Source organism: Polyodon spathula, chromosome 4, assembly GCF_017654505.1.
Source record: "Polyodon spathula isolate WHYD16114869_AA chromosome 4, ASM1765450v1, whole genome shotgun sequence".
In the NCBI taxonomy this organism is placed as follows: domain Eukaryota; kingdom Metazoa; phylum Chordata; class Actinopteri; order Acipenseriformes; family Polyodontidae; genus Polyodon; species Polyodon spathula.
In genome coordinates this window covers 2418402-2439768 of record NC_054537.1, presented here as the reverse complement: position 1 = coordinate 2439768, position 21367 = coordinate 2418402, and the positions used below count along the sequence as shown (strand labels likewise).

General features: G+C 41.8%; 1 protein-coding gene across 3 annotated transcripts in view; it reads right to left on the bottom strand.

The window, feature by feature from the left end:
* Positions 1-218: 218 nt before the first annotated feature.
* Positions 219-21367, bottom strand: part of LOC121314056 (actin-related protein 3B-like) — a 28077-nt gene continuing 6928 nt past the window's right edge. For all 3 annotated transcript variants that reach the window (XM_041246860.1, XM_041246862.1, XM_041246861.1), the window contains 5 exons: positions 12527-12700; positions 12072-12164; positions 2452-2577; positions 2096-2179; positions 219-955 (listed from right to left, as the gene is read on the bottom strand). In XM_041246860.1, coding sequence (XP_041102794.1) covers positions 860-955; positions 2096-2179; positions 2452-2577; positions 12072-12164; positions 12527-12700 — 573 coding nt within the window. In that variant the 3' untranslated portion in view covers positions 219-859. The remainder of the gene's footprint in view (positions 956-2095; positions 2180-2451; positions 2578-12071; positions 12165-12526; positions 12701-21367) is intronic.

Sequence of the window (21367 nt, the reverse complement as noted above, 5' to 3'; positions counted from 1 at the left end):
CAAAAAAAGAAAGAAATCCACTATAGAAAATATGAAGGGCCTTTATTAACAACAGTCCACAATAGCTGTTACAACCTCCAGTCAGCACGAACCTCCAAGTACTAACTTACTCTACTGTTATAGACATGCTTTTTAGGTTTGTTTAATGTGTCGTTACTATTTTACAAATGAAAGGAGAGAACATTAGATTATATATATATATATATATATATATATATATATATATATATATATATATATACACACACACACACACACACACACACACACACACACGTTTCTGAAAAATAGCATTTTATAATAACAGTCTGCAACGCATGGAGTAAACTAAATCACTTGAAAGATAAGTTAAAACCTATTAAATATTCACATGCTTCAGGACTTAAACTAGACACTTTTTTGGTTTCAAAACACCACCGCACCACTGAAGCAGCTTTCCAATTCTGATCATTCTGTCAGTCGTTCTGCAATATAAAATGCTATGAAATATAAACACAAATCTGTGTGCATGTTAAGGATTATACTCTCTGTATATACTGTATATACAATATTAAAGCACTCCCTGCTTTATTTCATTTGATTGTTTTTTTGCAGACACCTTTATTTTATTTCTTCCTCATTCAAAGCTCAAATATTTGAATAGTGAATGAACCTTTTCACAAAATATGCTCTGTTGGTTACAAAGGACGTTAAAGAGCTCCTGGAAAACAGTCAGCACATAATGGTTTCACTTGAAAAGGCTCTGACTGCAGTAGGAGCTTACCCAGCTCCTACACCAGCATGCCAAGCTCCTGCAGCAGTAAATATCTCTCTGTCTGTGCTATTTATCCTATGGTGTTTAAATGCTGAAAGGCAAACATTATGACATGACTCCAAAAACAGCGTTGTGGCGACAGATACTGGGACCGTATTCTTCATAATCCTTCTTAGTGTGGCACACTTGGAAAAACTCAGGCTGCAAAAGAAAAGAAATGCAAATTTAAAAAAAAACTAAAAACTTTTATATATAGATGAACTCGTTTTATATCACCTTGCTTAATACCACATTATTATCACAGTTTTTCAAAAACCACTCTCCATGTACCATAGGTTCTTTGAGAAATGACCTCTCTTACTATCATCTCACAAACTCGCTTATTGTCACGTTTTGTCAAGCCTGTCAAATACTGGGTGGCCGGGCTTTACATGGTAACCACAGGATATAATTCATTTTCAACGCAACTAACAACCAATAATCATCTCGGCTGATAAACTGACATTTTGTGCAGCCTGTCAAATGCTGCGTGAGCGGTCTTAACAGGATACAGTTCAGTTACAAAACACCAACATTGCCAAACATTTCTTCTTTAACAAAGTCAGTCTCACAATTGCACACAAAAAGAACCCTAAGTGCAGCACCTAACTGACAGTTCTCATCAGCCGACAATTCACGCCTTTAGACAATGACACAAACTGCTTAGTTTCATTTAATGATACAAAACGTATTTGTCCTGTAGTAAACTAGATGCACTTGTATAAATGACTAAATGTACATTATACAAATACTCTTCTTTAATTCAATGTTAGTTTTCTTTCTTTTTTTTCTCGCCCTCATAAATGTGCAAACGTGAAATCCAGTTTATATCATGACCAACTTTATATCACGAATTATGCCTGCACGGCAATCCTGATATAAAGCGGGTACATCTGTATTATTATTATTATTATTATTATTATTATTAATATTATTATTATTATTAGTATTATTAACCCATTGAGCCAGGGATTTGAACCCTAACCGTCTTTATTAACCATAGTCTCATACTTCCACTGGATACTGTATACGAATAACTACATCAAAGGAACAAAGGTACAATTGAAGTGTGAAATACTGTCAAGTTACTATACAGCACATATTGTGACAGAAAAAAACACCTATGAATTTTGGAAAGTAACAGAAAACAGTACTTTCATACAGCAAAAAGTGAAGGCCCCGAAAAAAAAAAAGATTTACATAATTCAAAAATAGGTAAAAAATACAGAAGCCCTATATATAATGTATACACTGTATTAGATTACAACTCTTGGAGGAATTATGCATGAGATTTGTACTTACTGTTGAAGCCAGCATGGATCCTCCAAACCAAACTGCATAGCGCTGCATGTGATGTGTTATCACTTGAACTTCAATTGGTTTGGGCTGAACAAAAAAAAAAAAAGAAGAGTTTTATACTTGAAAATATTTAACACATGTCCTCTGTATGTGCTTTGTTTCTTTGCACAGCAGACTTCATTAAAAACATGTTTTATGTGTCCCTGTCTTCCTGTAAACATCCTTTGGTGTGTTGCACTATGAATAGCCCTGTATATACCAGCAGCCCAACAGTAAAGCTCCAGTGATACAGGTAATTAATCTGTAGTCACACCCCACATCATTTTAATACCAGGACTGCATTTATTTTACGTACATACCTTTATCCTGCCACCGCTTAACTCTGCACTAAGTTTTAACCTTGCATCTACTACTCTCTTCAGATCCCTCTGTAAACGTCGTCCAAAGTCCCTGAACATTGTGGATCCTCCTGAAAGGACGATATTCTATAATATACAATAAAGAGAAAAAGGAAAAATCCATGCAGTTTACAGTTAGTCATTTTAAATGTAACATGAATATACTATATATATATAACTCCCAGAGAGAGGTCACTGCATCACACACTGTGCATTGTGAATGCTTTTGAAATGACACACTTTAGATTCTGTTTTCTGAGAACCTATAAGATACGGTTCTGAGTTCCATGTTTCAGAGAATCAAACCAGGGGACATGCATGGATTTCAAAGTGATAGCTCAATCACTTTCTCAATTGTGGCTCCCAAATGGCGAGAACAAAACCCACCTGTCAATGCACCCCTTGCAGCTCAGAAATCCCAGTTCGCTTTTCAACTAACAACCTATATGTTCTATAGCCCTGAGCTAGCACAATTTAAAGTCATCAAATTCAGACAGAACCCCACCTGTCTGCTACATTTAAACATTTATCTTTTGCCACTTTAATTGCATGAAGGGAACAGGAGGGATACCAACATGTATTTCACAAATATAGAGCCCAATTACATGAAACTGTGTAGGGTGCCATCAACAGTGAAACCTGTGCAAATACACTGCACCTGCTGGGTACACTCATCAGGTGTGGTGATAGGGTTAGAGGGAAGCATCTTTTGATGCTGTTCTGTCTTTCATGGATAACAAGTTGTTTTAGCTTCCAGTCTACCAAAAACAATGATTTCCCTCATATCTTTCAATTGTGTGAAATTACTATTTGTTGTAATATGTGTGAACATCCACTGGAGAATTGACCCAGTCAAATAAATCAATAGGACATTCCGGGATAAGAAATACGTCATGAGGTTCAACCCTACTTCAAAGAAAAGGTGGATACTGATATCCTGTCCAACCAGGGTGAGGGTGGCTCATGATCACTCACGCCAAGGGGAGTAGCTCTGCTCAGCAAGGTCAGCAGTTAGTCCCCTGGAGAACGGACAAACTGGGAAATGACATTAAAATACCCTTTACGACTGATAAACTGGTTGATAATCAGTACCACATATTGACACATACTGGCTACTGGGGAGTCTGCAGCAACACTTACAGTAGGCCATCTCTCATAACAGGGGTCAAAGTGTTGTTAATGAGGTTGGGAAGAAAAATCCATACAATCTATTAATTGCCTGCCCTCACCAAATCACCTTAAGTGTGCCTACAGCAATGCAATAGGGCCTATGCTAAGGGGCAATGCTTTGCAATAGTTTTATGCAGGCCAGGAGAAAAACGGGGAAACATAAAATCCATCACCTTCCCTTTCAAGGCACTTTATAAAAACACTTTTAGTATTCCGCGCTGCAGAATCAGTAACTTTATATTCAATGAAAGAATTGCACCATTTCAAATTACGCTGCGTTGCAGATGCAGTTTGAAATAATTCCATTAAGTGTAATTAAGCTTTAAACAGTTTATTTTCCATACACGTGCTGTGCTCATTCCACTCTTTAGTATGGCAGTATTAACAAACCACTCTTTGGTTATTCTTCCACCCTCATCAGTGGAACAGCTACAGCACTCCATTAACATGGCAACCTAGATTTTCCCCTTCGTGAAAACCAAGGCAAATCCTCCCCCCTGTAGTAAATATAATGTGTGGGCAATCTTGGTTTAGGATGTCGAGCAATGCTGATCAGAGCAGAATTTGATTTTATACATATAATTTAGACATTGCAATTCAGGTCAGATCTAGCCTGCCACCCAAACAGACTTGAACATAAAACAGATACAAATGGGTGCTTTGCACAATGCAATGAAACATGCTTAAAATGTAAGAGGTCAAGCTTATTTACAGAGTCTGTCGTCAATCTTCCTCCGAGTTGTTCACTTCGTTTCAAGATTTCATTTCTTATCTGGTGGCTAGGGCACAAATACTCAAATGTCTCTCAGATAATAAATGTAAATATATACCCCTCATACAGATGCATTGCTACGAAGGCATGTATGCACATTCTGAAAAACAACCTTTTGAAATGTTCCTTGAACTGCCAAAGCAATGTGGACCAATCTCCTTATTAGTCCTAAATTAGTGCAGTCCAGTGTAAACAAGTCATCCTGTCTTGTCCCTTCAATTTGCTTGGTGTATATTTCCATTATATTTAAAATCTAGTTCATATTTTTCTCGGATTTACTTATTTGTACATGTCTATGCAACATAATGTTTTCCACATCAGGTCTTTTTAAGTCATACAGTGCCACCTAGCTTGGATGCAGTGCAATCAAAGTGTGGATGGTATCATGAATCTGAAGTGTTTAAGGAAAGACCATGTGTTAGAGAGTGGAGAACGAGAGAGCGGAGAGAAGTAAAACGAAAGTAAACAGAAAGTAAACAATTGCTATGAGTGCTGGAAAGACCAGCACTGTGCTAGTGTTCAGGAAAGAGGAATGAGAGTGGAGGAGAAAGATTAAAGTAAGGAAAAGAAACTCAAGTAAAAGAAAGAATTATAATTACTACTCACGCTGGAGGGACCAGCACAGTACATCTTCTGTGTTCGAGATTTTGTCTGTCAAACCTTTTGTTTTGGCTCGGTGAGCCGTGTTTTTGTGAAAGTGTTTTGTTTATTTTTGTTGTTTCAATAAATACAGGCACCAGAGCTTTCAGCTCACAGTACCCGTGTCTGTGTGTCTGTATCAGCTTCCTGGTCTGGGTACATCACCACTCGAACCATCCTGCCACATACCTATTTAAATATTTATTCATTTACTTTATAGAAAATAAAATATATACATAATTACTGAAGCTTTGATACAGTGTCTTTATCTGAATTTACATTTTAAAAGAGTTTAAAAACTAGAAATATTTAGAATGTTAAATCTTGTTGATCATGCTCCAATTGAAAAAATAGGAAATGGATAAAAAAAAACAGGGATTTAAACACATATATTGAAAATCTCATGTGTCAAATGAAGAAACAGTCCAGTTTCACAGATTTAAAATGGTACTACACCTGGATGATAAAGTTTGTGCACACGGGTCTGACAATACATGGATTTGCTTCTGCCACACTTGATCACATACCAATGCGTCAGTGACATCACATCTGTTCATAGCGATATTCCCCTCACTGCTCGTGGTGTTAAACGGTCGATGAGTGTAACAGGGGGGCCCATGTATTTGCAGCACCTCAAGGGTTACATCAATTCACTGTGTTGCCTTTCGGCTTGCACAGAGCCCCAGGTACTTTTCAGAGGCCAATGGAGAAGTTGCTGAGGGGTCACCAGGACTATTTATTTATTTATTTACTTACTTACTTACTTACTTACTTACTTACTTACTTACTTTAAATTTAGTAGTCGGAAATAGTTTTTTATCATTTTCTCCCCAATTTGAAATAGCCAATTATTTTTAGGCTCAGCTCACCGCTACCATCCCCCGCGCTGACTCAGAAGCGGCGAAGATGAACATACACTGACCTCCGAAGCGTGTGCCGTCAGCCGACCGCTTCTTTTACACATTGCAGGCCCACCATGCAGCCACCTCACAGTTCCAGCCAGACCAAAGGGGTCGCTGGTGCGTGGTGAGCTGACGACACCCTGGCCAAACTAAGCCCTCCACCCACCCTGTGCAGAATGTGGTATCTCTGAATTGATTGGGTGTTGATTCGGAGATGGTCACGTGTATTAAACCCTGTGCAGAATGTGGGGTCTCTGAATTGAATAATTGAAGTGTTGATATGGAGACGGTCATGTGTATTAAACCCTGTGCAGAATGTGGGGTCTCTGAATTGAATAATTGATGTGTTGATATGGAGATGGTCAAGTGTATTAAACCCTGTGCAGAATGTGGGGTCTCTGAATTGAATAACTGAGGTGTTGATACGGAGATGGTCACGTGTATTAAACCCTGTGCAGAATGTGGGGTCTCTGAATTGAATAACTGAGGTGTTGATACGGAGATGGTCACGTGTATTAAACCCTGTGCAGAATGTGGGGTCTCTGAATTGAATAATTGAGGTGTTGATTCAGAGATGGTCACATGTATTACCACTAGAAGGACTGGACATATACTGATACCTAGAAGCCCCGCAGCCGTCTTTCTGATGGTTGTATTCAATACACTGGAAATAGTATAACGAAAGGAGAAGCAGTTGGATTTCATTAGTTTTTTTGTTTTTTTTATTGAGTATGTTACAAACATCTGAACAACCGAAGCATCCATGCATGCATGCATATATATATACACACACACACACACACAAACATGAACATTTATTTTACCAATCAAAACAAGAAAATGTAATAAACATCTGAACAGACATCAGTGTTTACAACATTTATAAAACTGAAACGATAGCAATGCATTATTAATTTTTCAACAGCAATCAGTTTATTATCAGATGCGCAAAATCAACTGAACAACGTAGATAAATAAACTTAGAAGAAAACGTTCTACAAAAGCGCACAGCACAAGTTATAGTTATAAAAAAAAGTCTAATTTGTTCCTTTACCTTGAGTTAAGGCTGTTCACAATTAATACAGATAATGCGCTTCTCCACAGGGAACAACTGCCCAAAACTTTATTTTTATTACACTTACCAACCTGGCATTGGTGTCTTCTGCGGCTCTCAGCGGGGTTGCCAGCTTCAACTGTGGGTACACGCTTGGTAGTCTCCCTCTGTTCCAAATGCTTCTTGTGAAGTTCCTGTGCTAACTGTAAATTATATTCTCTCCTCTGTAAATTCTTCTCCGTGCATTCTTTTTTAAAGTACCCAGGAGTTGATGGCTGCTAGGTCCAATACATTGTAAAACACCTGAACAGCCACCGTTGGGAGCCAGCTTTCACAGAACACTTCCATGCCACCTGATCCAAAACATCAACGCGATATTTTCTTGCGTTGTAAAACTCCACGGTCCCTGGTATTTATTTTCACTAGTCCCGATGCTAACTGAATGACCAAAACAGCACAGCTGGCAAGCAGGTGCCAGCCTTTGAAAAGGCTGATTGAAAAACAATAGACTGTCAGTCATTCACTCAGGCAGAGAGTAAAGACAAATCTAATTACAGCACATTACGGACTGGTAAATAAAAATAATAAAGTAAAATACCGTTCTGTATAATCATAATACAGTTGTTTTCTGTGTGGCCGTCAATGTGACTGCTCCCGGGGCTTTTAGGTATAATGTAATATATCTCTGTGGCAGAGCAAAGCTCTGCCCTTTAAATTGGCAGGGATGGGGTTAACTTCCCCTACCTGCCTGGGTTTATTATGTTCAGGTGGCTGGGGTTGATTAGTTGATTAGGTTGATTAACGATCAATCAGCGCCCAGCCACCTGATATAAAAGGAGGCCTCTGCTTCTCATTTGGGAGAGGGAGCTGAGGAAGCAGGTTGGTGTTTGTTTTGTGGTTTTTGAATTTTCTAAATCCAGTGAAGGCATTGCCCAGCCTGGAAACTTTATTTTTGTGAGTTTTGTTTTTGCTTTATTTGTGTTTGAGTATCTGTTATTTTGCCCTTGTGCACTTTATTTTTGTTTATTTATAATAAAATAGTTATTTTTTTGAACTGCAGTCTGTCTCTGGGCCTCTATCCACTCGCCAGCCTGCCACATTTGGTGTCAGAAGTGGGATAGCGCCACCTAGAGGCTCAGAGCAGTATTTATTTATTTATTTTTTTTTTTTTTTAAAAAAAAATGGGAAAGAAGAGCAGACAGTGGAAAAGGCAGGACAAGCAGCAGCTGAAGAAATGTAAGCTGCTGCAGCCACCGCTGGAGGACCCGGCCAGCCTCTTCCCCTGGTGTTCCTGGTGTGGGAAGGAGGACCATCGTTGGCGGTCCTGCCCAGACGTGCCACCGGCAAACTGGTGTGGCCGGTGTGAGGAGGACGGCCACAACTGGGCAGGATGCCCCTACAACCAGGCCCAGGAAGAGGTGCCGTGTTCACCCCGGGCATCAGGGGCCACCCCACTACCTCCAGCACCACCACCTTCACCACCGTCCCAGGAGATCTGGGACTGGTTGATGCACCCTGAGGCAGACCTCATCCACGATCTCCCCATAGTTATCAACACGCTGTGGCGTCGAGATGGGGAGAGGTGGGAACAGTGGGAGGAACAGCACCACCCGGCCTCCTTCCCAGAGGTTGCCCTCATGGTGGTTAATTACCTGGCGGTAGACATGGGAGATCCACCGGTCACTCCAATAAAGAGAGGTGAGCCGCCGTCGCCCCCAGAGCCAGAGAGGGGTGAGGAGCTGCCGTCGCTCCCAGAGCCAGAGAGGGGTGAGGAGCTGCCGTCGCTCCCAGAGCCAGAGAGGGGTGAGGATCTGCTGTCGCTCCCAGAGCCAGAGAGGGAGGAGGATCTGCTGTCGCTCCCAGAGCCAGAGAGGGAGGAGGATCTGCTGTCGCTCCCAGAGCCAGAGAGGGAGGAGGAGCTGCCGTCGCTCCCAGAGCCAGAGAGGAGTGAGGAGCTGCCGTCGCTCCCAGAGCCAGAGAGGGAGGAGGATCTGCTGTCGCTCCCAGAGCCAGAGAGGGAGGAGGATCTGCCGTCGCTCCCAGAGCCAGAGAGGGGTGAGGAGCTGCCGTCGCTCCCAGAGCCAGAGAGGGAGGAGGATCTGCCGTCGCTCCCAGAGCCAGAGAGGGAGGAGGATCTGCCGTCGCTCCCAGAGCCAGAGAGGGGTGAGGAGCTGCCGTCGCTCCCAGAGCCAGAGAGGGAGGAGGAGCTGCCGTCGCTCCCAGAGCCAGAGAGGGGTGAGGAGCTGCCGTCGCTCCCAGAGCCAGAGAGGGGTGAGGATCTGCTGTCGCTCCCAGAGCCAGAGAGGGAGGAGGATCTGCTGTCGCTCCCAGAGCCAGAGAGGGAGGAGGAGCCTCCGTCACTCCCAGAGCCAGAGAGGAGTGAGGAGCTGCCGTCGCTCCCAGAGCCAGAGAGGGAGGAGGATCTGCTGTCGCTCCCAGAGCCAGAGAGGGAGGAGGATCTGCCGTCGCTCCCAGAGCCAGAGAGGGAGGAGGATCTGCTGTCGCTCCCAGAGCCAGAGAGGGAGGAGGAGCCTCCGTCACTCCCAGAGCCAGAGAGGAGTGAGGAGCCGCCGTCGCTCCCAGAGCCAGAGAGGGGTGAGGAGCCGCCGTCGCTCCCAGAGCCAGAGAGGGAGGAGGATCTGCCGTCGTCCCCAGAGCCAGAGAGGGGTGAGGAGCCGCCGCCGCTCTCAGAGCCCGAGAGGGAGGAGCCGCCGCCGCTCTCAGAGCCCGAGAGGGAGGAGCCGCCGCCGCTCCCAGAGCCCGAGAGGGAGGAGCCGCCGTCGCCGCTCTCAGAGCCCGAGAGGGAGGAGCCACCGTCGCCGCTCTCAGAGCCCGAGAGGGAGGAGCCACCGTCGCCGCTCTCAGAGCCCGAGAGGGAGGAGCCGCCGCCGCTCTCAGAGCCCGAGAGGGAGGGGCCGCCTCCGCCACCAGAGGGAGCCGGGCCGCCGTCGCCGCCTCCGCCACCAGAGGGAGCCGGGCCGCCGTCGCCGCCTCCGCCACCAGAGGGAGCCGGGCCGCCGTCGCCGCCTCCGCCACCAGAGGGAGCCGGGCCGCCGTCGCCGCCTCCGCCACCAGAGGGAGCCGGGCCGCCGTCGCCGCCTCCGCCACCAGAGGGAGCCGGGCCGCCGTCGCCGCCTCCGCCACCAGAGGGAGCCGGGCCGCCGTCGCCGCCTCCGCCACCAGAGGGAGCCGGGCCGCCGTCGCCGCCTCCGCCACCAGAGGGACCCGGGCCGCCGTCGCCGTGCTACCTTGGAGATTCGGGGCCCCCTCAACCAAAGAAGGCTTGGGGGCTCCGACATCAACCCCGCCCACCACCACCCACCATAACAGCCCACCCAAGGGACATAATTGGACTCTTGGGGGGAGGGGGGTGGGGAGGGTGGGGGGAAGGGGGGAGTTGGCCGATTGCGGCCGGTGTACGTTGTACATGGGGGGAGGTGTGTGGCAGAGCAAAGCTCTGCCCTTTAAATTGGCAGGGATGGGGTTAACTTCCCCTACCTGCCTGGGTTTATTATGTTCAGGTGGCTGGGGTTGATTAGTTGATTAGGTTGATTAACGATCAATCAGCGCCCAGCCACCTGATATAAAAGGAGGCCTCTGCTTCTCATTTGGGAGAGGGAGCTGAGGAAGCAGGTTGGTGTTTGTTTTGTGGTTTTTTGAATTTTCTAAATCCAGTGAAGGCATTGCCCAGCCTGGAAACTTTATTTTTGTGAGTTTTGTTTTTGCTTTATTTGTGTTTGAGTATCTGTTATTTTGCCCTTGTGCACTTTATTTTTGTTTATTTATAATAAAATAGTTATTTTTTTGAACTGCAGTCTGTCTCTGGGCCTCTATCCACTCACCAGCCTGCCACAATCCCTTAAAACCCTTAAAACCAAAAACCACCAAAATGACTGTGCAGAATGTGGCGTCTCTGAATTGATTAACTGGGTGTTGAGTCAGAGATGGCCACGTGTATATAAACCTGTCTGTTTGTGTGTTTGGAGGAGGGGGTACGTGAGAGAGACAGGAGAAAAAATAAAGCAATTGCTACTCATGCTGGGAAGGCCAGCACAGTATTTGTTTGGTGTCAGTAGTTCTGTTTGTGTTTGAGACTATTTTGATTAAACCTTTTTTTTTTTTTTTTTTTTTTTTCTCTTTTTGGTGAAAGTGTTTTGTTTATTTTTTGTTGTACACCGGTGCGTTCAACCCCACAAGTACCTGTGTCTCTGTCAGCTTTCTGGTCTGGGACGTCATCACTCAGCCATCCTGTTACAATGTAGTTATTTCAGGATTGGGGAAATTGCTTCAATAAGTTGCAGCAATCCTGCGGCCCCTCAGAGCAGCTTGGCTGCCGGCAAACTGCTCTGTGTCAGGAGACAGGCGAGGCTGAGCACCGTGTTCTCTTTCTGAGTAGGAAACCCATTTGCCAAGACAACATTCTCCTTGACAGAGAGTGATTAGCCATAAAATATCCAGTTGAGTTCCTCCATCCCCTGGGATTTGTTCTGATAAATCGAATATGCACCACTAAAATGGCTCCAAACAATGAAGGACCAGAACCCCAGAATTACAAAGTGGTACTTGTCACTCCAGCCCTGAGCGCTCTGGGTACAGCATCGGGCCATGAAAAGCAATGTTAGGGATGATCTGCTGTCCCGGGATGGCCAATAAATATCACAGAGAATAAACAGCACGTTAGAGCACGTTGTGTTTCTGCAAAACCTAATTTCAGTCAGTATGGTCCAAACCAATGTCTCTGAAATCCTGGGACTGGGAAGTGCAGCACTAAGTATGTGAAAGAAGCACTTGGTACATTTTTAACACCAACGCAATAGCAAAAAAAAAAGCACTCACATAAATGTGTGCGTCTCATGCAGGAAAATACGAGACCATACAAAGCTCTGAGATTTAAAACACACTATAGTCAGTTCACTATATTGTACAGTTTATACATATTGGTAATGTTTGTCATCGCTGGCCAGACTATGCAGTTTTATATTTATTCCGTTCTCTTCTTGAGTTTTTGGTTTAAGGAAGTTGATATGTAGTAAAATGGTTTTACCTTGTACAATGGCCGCCTGACATCTATGGGGCAATACTGTATTACTTCATCCACTACGTCTGAAATGGGCTGCACAAAATCAGGGTTGGCAAACTACAAGAGATATACGATTGTGATAACAGTAGAAAACACATATATAAACAGAATTATTGATATCTTAACTACGTTATTATATGAAATTATCAGACTTGCTGCTTTCATGTTTTCAATACAGAAAGTGTAGGACAGAACATATGTACAGTAAAGGTAAACCTTTAGAGACACTTTATAAGAACAAACAATACAGGGTCTTATTTTGGCTAAACTTTAGTATCATACTGCAGGAAGCATATCTGGAGCACTTTACTATTATCAGGAAATATATTCAATGTATTACAATATAAATAATATTGTAGCCACCAGATGGTGCTCTTTTGCAAAAAAACTTTAATGACGCACAAAAAAAGTAACCTTACCTCTGGATGAAAGAAGATCTCAGGCCCAAGGAACCTCTCATAGCCAACATCTATAAGAAATTCCTTTTTGTTGATAGCATTAATACCTTTGTATTTCTTGATCCATTTATCAGGATCTGCGTCATATTTTGAAAACTCTTTAACGATATCTGGGCAGATGTAGGAATATCTTTCCTATTAAAAACAAAAACCACACACAAACAAAAATAAAATACCATTTAATTACATACATAGCGTTATCACTATCCTGCTCTGTGATGGTACAATTCATTACAACACATGCAATATGTAGATTAAATGTCCTGATTTTCAAAAACATAACCGTTTTGAATCACACAAGTCATATGTAACAAAGGTTAAAAGAAAAAGAACTGCTTGTTACATTTCTTTCTGAATGATATACTGTAATGCTGCAAGGTCATGATGACATTGATGATGCTCCTCTAAATTAAGGATTAATATAGGCCTAATAACATTTTATCTGCGAATTTCAGTAAACAATCAAAAATAACAATCACTTTTCAGTACGTAATTTGAATTTTTTTTCTCTCAAATCAATATATTAAATGATTACTTTTCACAAGTTTTTACAAAGAAAGATACTGACAGCATGCCCCACATGTCATCCAGTTCCTATCCAGTTTTAAATAACTTTAGCATAACTGAGGCAGAAGTGTTAAAGGGACTAGGAGCTCTTAAAATAAACAAATCCCCTGGGCTGGATGAGATCCTCCCAGTAGTACTCAAAGAAATGAAAGAAGTAATTTACAAACCGCTAACCAAGATCATGCAGCAGTCTCTTGACACAGGGGTGGTACCAACAGACTGGAAAATTGCAAACGTAATACCGATCCACAAAAAGGGAAACAAAACTGAACCAGGTAACTACAGACCAGTAAGCCTGACTTCTATTATATGCAAACTTATGGAAACTATAATAAGATCCAAAATGGAAAATTACCTATATGGTAACAGGGTCCTGGGAGACAGTCAACATGGTTTTAGGAAAGGGAGATCGTGTCTAACTAACTTGCTTGATTTTTTTGAGGATGCAACATCGATAATGGATAATTGCAAAGCATATGACTTGGTTTATTTAGATTTCCAGAAAGCTTTTGACAAAGTCCCGCACAAAAGATTAATTCTCAAACTGAACGCAGTTGGAATTCAAGGAAACACATGTACATGGATTAGGGAGTGGTTAACATGTAGAAAACAGAAAGTACTGATTAGAGGAAAAACCTCAGAATGGAGTGTGGTAACCAGTGGTGTACCACAGGGATCAGTATTAGGTCCTCTGCTATTCCTAATCTACATTAATGATTTAGATTCTGGTATAGTAAGCAAACTTGTTAAATTTGCAGACGACACAAAGGTAGGAGGAGTGGCAAACACTGTTGTAGCAGCAAAGGTCATTCAAAATGATCTAGACAAGATTCAGAACTGGGCAGACACATGGCAAATGACATTTAATAGAGAAAAGTGTAAGGTACTGCACGCAGGAAATAAAAATGTACATTATAAATATCATATGGGAGATACTGAAATTGGAGAAGGAATCTATGAAAAAGACCTAGGAGTTTTTGTTGACTCAGAAATGTCTTCATCTAGACAATGTGGGGAAGCTATAAAAAAGGCTAACAAGATGCTCGGATACATTGTGAAAAGTGTTGAATTTAAATCAAGGGAAGTAATGTTAAAACTGTACAATGCACTAGTAAGACCTCATCTTGAATATTGTGTTCAGTTCTGGTCACCTCGCTATAAAAAAGATATTGCTGCTCTAGAAAGAGTGCAAAGAAGAGCGACCAGAATTATTCCAGGCTTAAAAGGCATGTCATATGCAGACAGGCTAAAAGAATTTAATCTGTTCAGTCTTGAACAAAGAAGACTACGTGGCGACCTAATTCAAGCATTCAAATCTGAAAGGTATTGACAGTGTCAACCCAAGGAACTTTTTCAGCCTGAAAAAAGAAACAAGGACCAGGGGTCACAAATGGAGATTAGACAAAGGGGCATTCAGAACAGAAAATAGGAGGCACTTTTTTACACAGAGAATTGTGAGGGTCTGGAATCAACTCCCCAGTAATGTTGTTGAAGCTGACACTCTGGGATCCTTCAAGAAGCTGCTTGATGAGATTCTGGGATCAATAAGCTACTAACAACCAAACGAGCAAGATGGGCCAAATGGCCTCCTCTCGTTTGTAAACTTTCTTATGTTCTTATGTTCTTATGTTCAATAAAAGTATTTAGATTGACTGGTGGAGTCACGTGAGCAGCATGATATAGTGGGTACTTTAGATTAGCCTCTTACTTAGAGAGTGTAATCATGAACAATAGTTCCTAAAAAGACAAAATAGAATTTAATAAAGTAACAGACAAAAAAAAAATTATATATACAGTGGTTACAGTGGCTTGCGAAAGTATTGACCCCCCTTGGCATTTTTCCTATTTTGTTGCCTTACAACCTGGAATTAAAATGGATTTTTATTTAGATTTCATGTAATGGACATACACAAAATAGTCCAAATTGGTGAAGTGAAATGAAAAAAATAACTTGTTTCAAAAAATTCTAAAAAATAAATAACGGAAAAGTGGTGCGTGCATATGTATTCACCCCCTTTGCTATTAAGCCTCTAATTAAGATCTGGTGCAACCAATTACCTTCAGAAGTCACATAATTAGTTAAATAAAGTCCACCTGTGTGCAATCTAAGTGTCACATGATCTGTCACATGATCTCAGTATATATACACCTGTTCTGAAAGGCCCCAGAGTCTGCAACACCACTAAGCATGGGGCACCACCAAGCAAGTGGCACCATGAAGACCAAGAAGCTCTCCAAACAGGTCAAGGACAAAGTTGTGGAGAAGTACAGGTCAGGGTTGGGTTATAAAAAAATATCCGAAACTTTGAACATCCCACGGAGCACCATTAAAGCCATTATTAAAAAATGAAAAGAATATGGCACCACAACAAACCTGGCAAGAGAGGGCCGCCCACCAAAACTCACGGACCAGGCAAGGAGGGCATTAATCAGAGAGGCAACAAAGAGACCAAAGATAACCAAAAAAAGGCATTGCTTAAGAAAAAAATAAGCAAACACGTTTGGTGTTCGCCAAAAGGCATGTGGGAGACTCCCCAAACATATGGAAGAAGGTACTCTGGTCAGATGAGACTAAAATTGAGCTTTTTGGCCATCAAGGAAAACGCTATGTCTGGCTCAAACCCAACACCTCTCATCACCCCGAGAACACCATCCCCACAGTGAAGCATGGTGGTGGCAGCATCATGCTGTGGGGATGTTTTTCATCGGCAGGGACTGGGAAACTGGTCAGAATACAGGGGAAATTCTTGAGGGAAACCTGTTTCAGTCTTCCAGAGATTTGAGACTGGGACAGAGGTTCACCTTCCAGCAGGACAATGATCCTAAGCATACTGCTAAAGCAACACTCGAGTGGTTTAAGGGGAAACATTTAAATGTCTTGGAATGGCCTAGTCAAAGCCCAGACCTCAATCCAATTGGTAATCTGCGGTATGACTTGAAGATTGCTGTACACCAGCAGAACCCATCCAACTTGAAGGAGCTGGAGCAGTTTTGCCTTGAAGAATGGACAAAAATCCCAGTGGCTAGATGTGCCAAGCTTAAAGATACATACCCCAAGAGACTTGCAGCTGTAATTGCTGCAAAAGGTGGCTCTACAAAGTATTGACTTTGGGGGGGGGGGTGAATACTTATGCACGCTCAAGTTTTCTGTTTTTTTTGTCTTATTTCTTGTTTGTTTCACAATAAAAAATATTTTGCATCTTCAAAGTGGTAGGCATGTTGTGTAAATCCAATGATACAAACCCCCAAAAAATCCATTTTAATTCCAGGTTGTAAGGCAACAAAATAGGAAAAATGCCAAGGAGGGTCAATACTTTCACAAGCCACTGTATATATATATATATTCATAAACTACCGGTCAAAAGTTTTAGAACACCTGTATTTTTCCAGTTTTTATTGAAATTTGCGCAGTTTAATGTCTCAATGTACTCTGAAATTAAAGCATAGAACAAACAAACAATTGGGGATAAAAAAGAAATCATGGAATCGTTTTGTTTAACAAAATTTAATCTAAATTTCTGACTCATCAAAGTAGCCACCTTTTGCAGATATAACAGCCGAACACACTCCTGGCATTCTTTCTGCAATGGAAATCAAATATTGTTCGGAAAGTTCTTCCCAACACTGTTGCAGAAGTTCCCACAAATGTGTTGCACTTGTAGGTTGCTTTGCTTTCACCTTTCTGTCCAGTTCATCCCAAACCAGCTCGATGGGGTTTAAGTCTGGAGAATGTGCTGGGCATTCCATGATTTGAAGCCTACCGTCTTGTTCTTTTCTTCTACGATAGTTCTGACATAGCCTGGAGGTATGTTTTGGGTCATTATCTTGCTGTAGGATGAACCCCTGACCGACTAGGCATATACCAGAGGGTATTGCATGGCACTGCAAAATGCTGTGGTAGCCATTTTGGTTCAGGGTGCAACTCACTCTGTGCAAGTCGCTGACTCTGGATGCAGCAAAAGAGCCCCAGACCATCACGCTTCCTCCTCCATGTTTGACAGCTGGTGTCACACACTGAGGAACCATTCTCTCGCCTACTCGTCAGCGTACAAAAACCCTGCATGATGAACCGAAAATTTCAACTTTTGAGTCATCGATCCATAAGACCTTCTTCCCGTCTTCAGTAGTCCACTGGCTGTGCTTCATGGCTCAGGCAAGCCTCTTTTGCTTATTTTGTCATCTTAGCAATGGCTTTCTTACTGCCACTCGACCAGTCAAACCTGCAGCTCAAAGTCTTCTCTTCACAGTTGAAACTGAGACCTGCTTACTTCAACCAGTGTTAAGCTGTGCTTGAAGCTGTTGTCCTGTGAGCCGCCTATCACGCAAGCTGTTGACTCTCAGAAACTTGTCTTCTGTTGTGGCTTTGGGTCTGCCAGATCTCTTCCTGTCAGAGTTTTCTCCAGTTTCCAAGTGCCTTTTGATGGTGTAGGAAACTGTACTCACTGACACCTTGGCTTTCTTTGCAATTTCTCTAAAGGAAAGACCTATACTTTTAAGGGTTATAATGGTCGGTCTGTCTTCCTTTGTTAATTGCCTTTTTCTCACCATTATGATAGCAATATACATGCAAAGGACCATATGGACAGCTGGAAATAATAAATCAAAACCAATGGTTGAAGACGTGGTGCACACGGGAAGGCTTCACCTATCTTGATCATTGGACCACTTTCTACAACGAGGACTATCTGTATAGACGGGATGGACTGCATTTAAATAATAAGGGAACAGTCTACTTGGAGAAAAGATCCTCGAGCAGGTTCGGAAGCATTTAAACTAGAAAAGGAAGGGGGGAGAAATCAACAAAAAAACAGAAGGGAGACCGCATCAAAACAAGAACAACAACTCAGGTAAGACAACCATTAAATGTATTTATCTAAATGCTAGAAGTATCAGAAACAAAATTCTAGAACTTGAAGCTACTGCACTAACAGGTAACTATGATGTGATAGGTGTTACAGAAACGTGGTTATCTGAGAGTGATGGGGACGAATATAATATTTGTGGGTATACACTGTATAGGAAAGACAGGCAGGACAGAAGAGGAGGAGGGGTAGCGCTATACATAAGAAACAGTCTTGAAGCCCAGGTGTTAAACCTGGACAAAGAAAATAAAACCGAATCAATCAGAATAACTGACAAAAATTCAAAAGGCATAATAATAGGAGCATGCTATAGACCGCCAGATTCAGACGGTGAGCACAATAATCTGTTATACAATGACATTAGAAATGTGTGTAGCAAAGGAGAAGCCATACTAATGGGGGATTTCAACTTCCCCCAAATAAAATGGGAAAACCCGGTGGGTAGCGCGAAGGATGAAATAGAAATGGTGGAAATGACAAATGACTGCTTCCTAACACAATTTGTGAAGGCACCCACTAGAGGGGAGGCATCTTGATTTAGTCTTTTCAAATAACGAAGATAGAATAACTAAAACAGAGGTCAGAGAACCACTGGCAAACTCAGACCACAACATGGTCTCATTTGAAGTGTTTTTTAAATCCCCAAAAGTAAAGACTAAAGCTAAGGTTTACAATTTTAGAAAAGCAAACTATGAAGGTATGAAACAGAGACTAACAGAAGTAGATTGGAGTAAAATAGAGAAAACACCCACAGAAGAAGGATGGTTTGTAGTACTAGAGGCGCAAAACAATTACATCCCTAAAGTAGACAAATCTAAATGTAAAACTAAATTGCCAAAATGGTTTAATAGATCAATTAAAAAAAATATTCAGCGAAAAAAGGCACTTTACAGAGCATTAAAAAAGGACCAAAAAGAAAGTACACAGAAAGAGTACACAGAACTGCAAATGCAAGTCAAAAAGGAAGTTAGAAAGGCCAAGAGAGAAATAGAAATGAACATTGCTAAGGGAGCTAAAACCAATTCCAAAATGTTTTTCCAATATTACAACAGCAAGAGAACATTCAAAGAGGAGATTAAATGTTTAAGAGATACAAATGGCAAAATCGTAGAGGAAGAAAAAAAAATAGCAAATATGTTAAATGATTACTTTTCACAAGTTTTTACAAAGGAAGATACTGACAACATGCCCCACATGTCATCCAGTTCCTATCCAGTTTTAAATAACTTTAGCATAACTGAGGCAGAAGTGTTAAAGGGACTAGGAGCTCTTAAAATAAACAAATCCCCTGGGCCGGATGAGATCCTCCCAGTAGTACTCAAAGAAATGAAAGAAGTAATTTACAAACCGCTAACCAAGATCATGCAGCAGTCTCTTGACACAGGGGTGGTACCGACAGACTGGAAAATTGCAAACGTAATACCGATCCACAAAAAGGGAAACAAAACTGAACCAGGTAACTACAGACCAGTAAGCCTGACTTCTATTATATGCAAACTTATGGAAACTATAATAAGAGCCAAAATGGAAAATTACCTATATGGTAACAGGGTACTGGGAGACAGTCAACATGGTTTTAGGAAAGGGAGATCGTGCCTAACTAACTTGCTTGATTTTTTTGAGGATGCAACATCGATAATGGATAATTGCAAAGCATATGACATGGTTTATTTAGATTTCCAGAAAGCTTTTGACAAAGTCCCGCACAAAAGATTAATTCTCAAACTGAACGCAGTTGGGATTCAAGGAAACACATGTACATGGATTAGGGAGTGGTTAACATGTAGAAAACAGAAAGTACTGATTAGAGGAAAAACCTCAGAATGGAGTGTGGTAACCAGCGGTGTACCACAGGGATCAGTATTAGGTCCTCTGCTATTCCTAATCTACATTAATGATTTAGATTCTGGTATAGTAAGCAAACTTGTTAAATTTGCAGACGACACAAAAGTAGGAGGAGTGGCAAACACTGTTGCAGCAGCAAAGGTCATTCAAAATGATCTAGACAAGATTCAGAACTGGGCAGATACATGGCAAATGACATTTAATAGAGAAAAGTGTAAGGTACTGCACGCAGGAAATAAAAATGTACATTATAAATATCATATGGGAGATATTGAAATTGGAGAAGGAATCTATGAAAAAGACCTAGGAGTTTTTGTTGACTCAGAAATGTCTTCATCTAGACAATGTGGGGAAGCTATAAAAAAGGCTAACAAGATGCTCGGATACATTGTGAAAAGTGTTGAATTTAAATCAAGGGAAGTAATGTTAAAACTGTACAATGCACTTGTAAGACCTCATCTTGAATATTGTGTTCAGTTCTGGTCACCTCGCTATAAAAAAGATATTGCTGCTCTAGAAAGAGTGCAAAGAAGAGCGACCAGAATTATTCCGGGCTTAAAAGGCATGTCATATGCAGACAGGCTAAAAGAATTGAATCTGTTCAGTCTTGAACAAAGAAGACTACGTGGCGACCTAATTCAAGCATTCAAAATTCTAAAAGGTATTGACAGTGTCGACCCAAGGGACTTTTTCAGCCTGAAAAAAGAAACAAGGACCAGGGGTCACAAATGGAGTTTAGAAAAAGGGGCATTCAGAACAGAAAATAGGAGACACTTTTTTACACAGAGTGTGAGGGTCTGGAATCAACTCCCCAGTAATGTTGTTGAAGCTGACACCCTGGGATCCTTCAAGAAGCTGCTTGATGAGATTTTGGGATCAATAAGCTACTAACAACCAAACGAGCAAGATGGGCCGAATGGCCTCCTCTCGTTTGTAAACTTTCTTATGTTCTTATGTTCTTACTTCCTGCAGTACAATACTGTCCAAGTAATGCTTAAGAGGGTGTAGTAACACAGTCTGTTCCAACACTGCTTTTATACAGACAGAGGGTTTGTAAGTAATCAACAAAAGTTGGGACACCTGTAGGAATTGTTAGCATCAACTTTCAAGGCTTAATTTACTTCCATTGCTGCAGAACAGCTGTGTTGTTAACCCATTACTTGTTCCCTGAAAAAGGCCTTTTTGTATAACTCTGAAATGTACATTATTTTTCAGTTTTTGGTAACCTAAACTTTTTTTTTTTTAACCTCTGGCAGTTTACCGCTTACCTTTGTACCATTTCAGGTTATTCACTGGACTGGAACTGCTTAAATTTCAATAAAAACTGGAAAAATGGGGGTGTTCTAAAACTTTTGACTGGTAGTGTGTGTGTGTGTGTGTGTGTGTGTGTGTGTGTGTGTGTGTGTGTGTGTGTGTGTGTGTGTGTGTGTGTGTATATATATATATATATATACACACAACCTCAAGCTGCTAACCATTATTGCACTAGACTATTTATCCCTATAGTCCCATCATTTCTAGAAGCTTT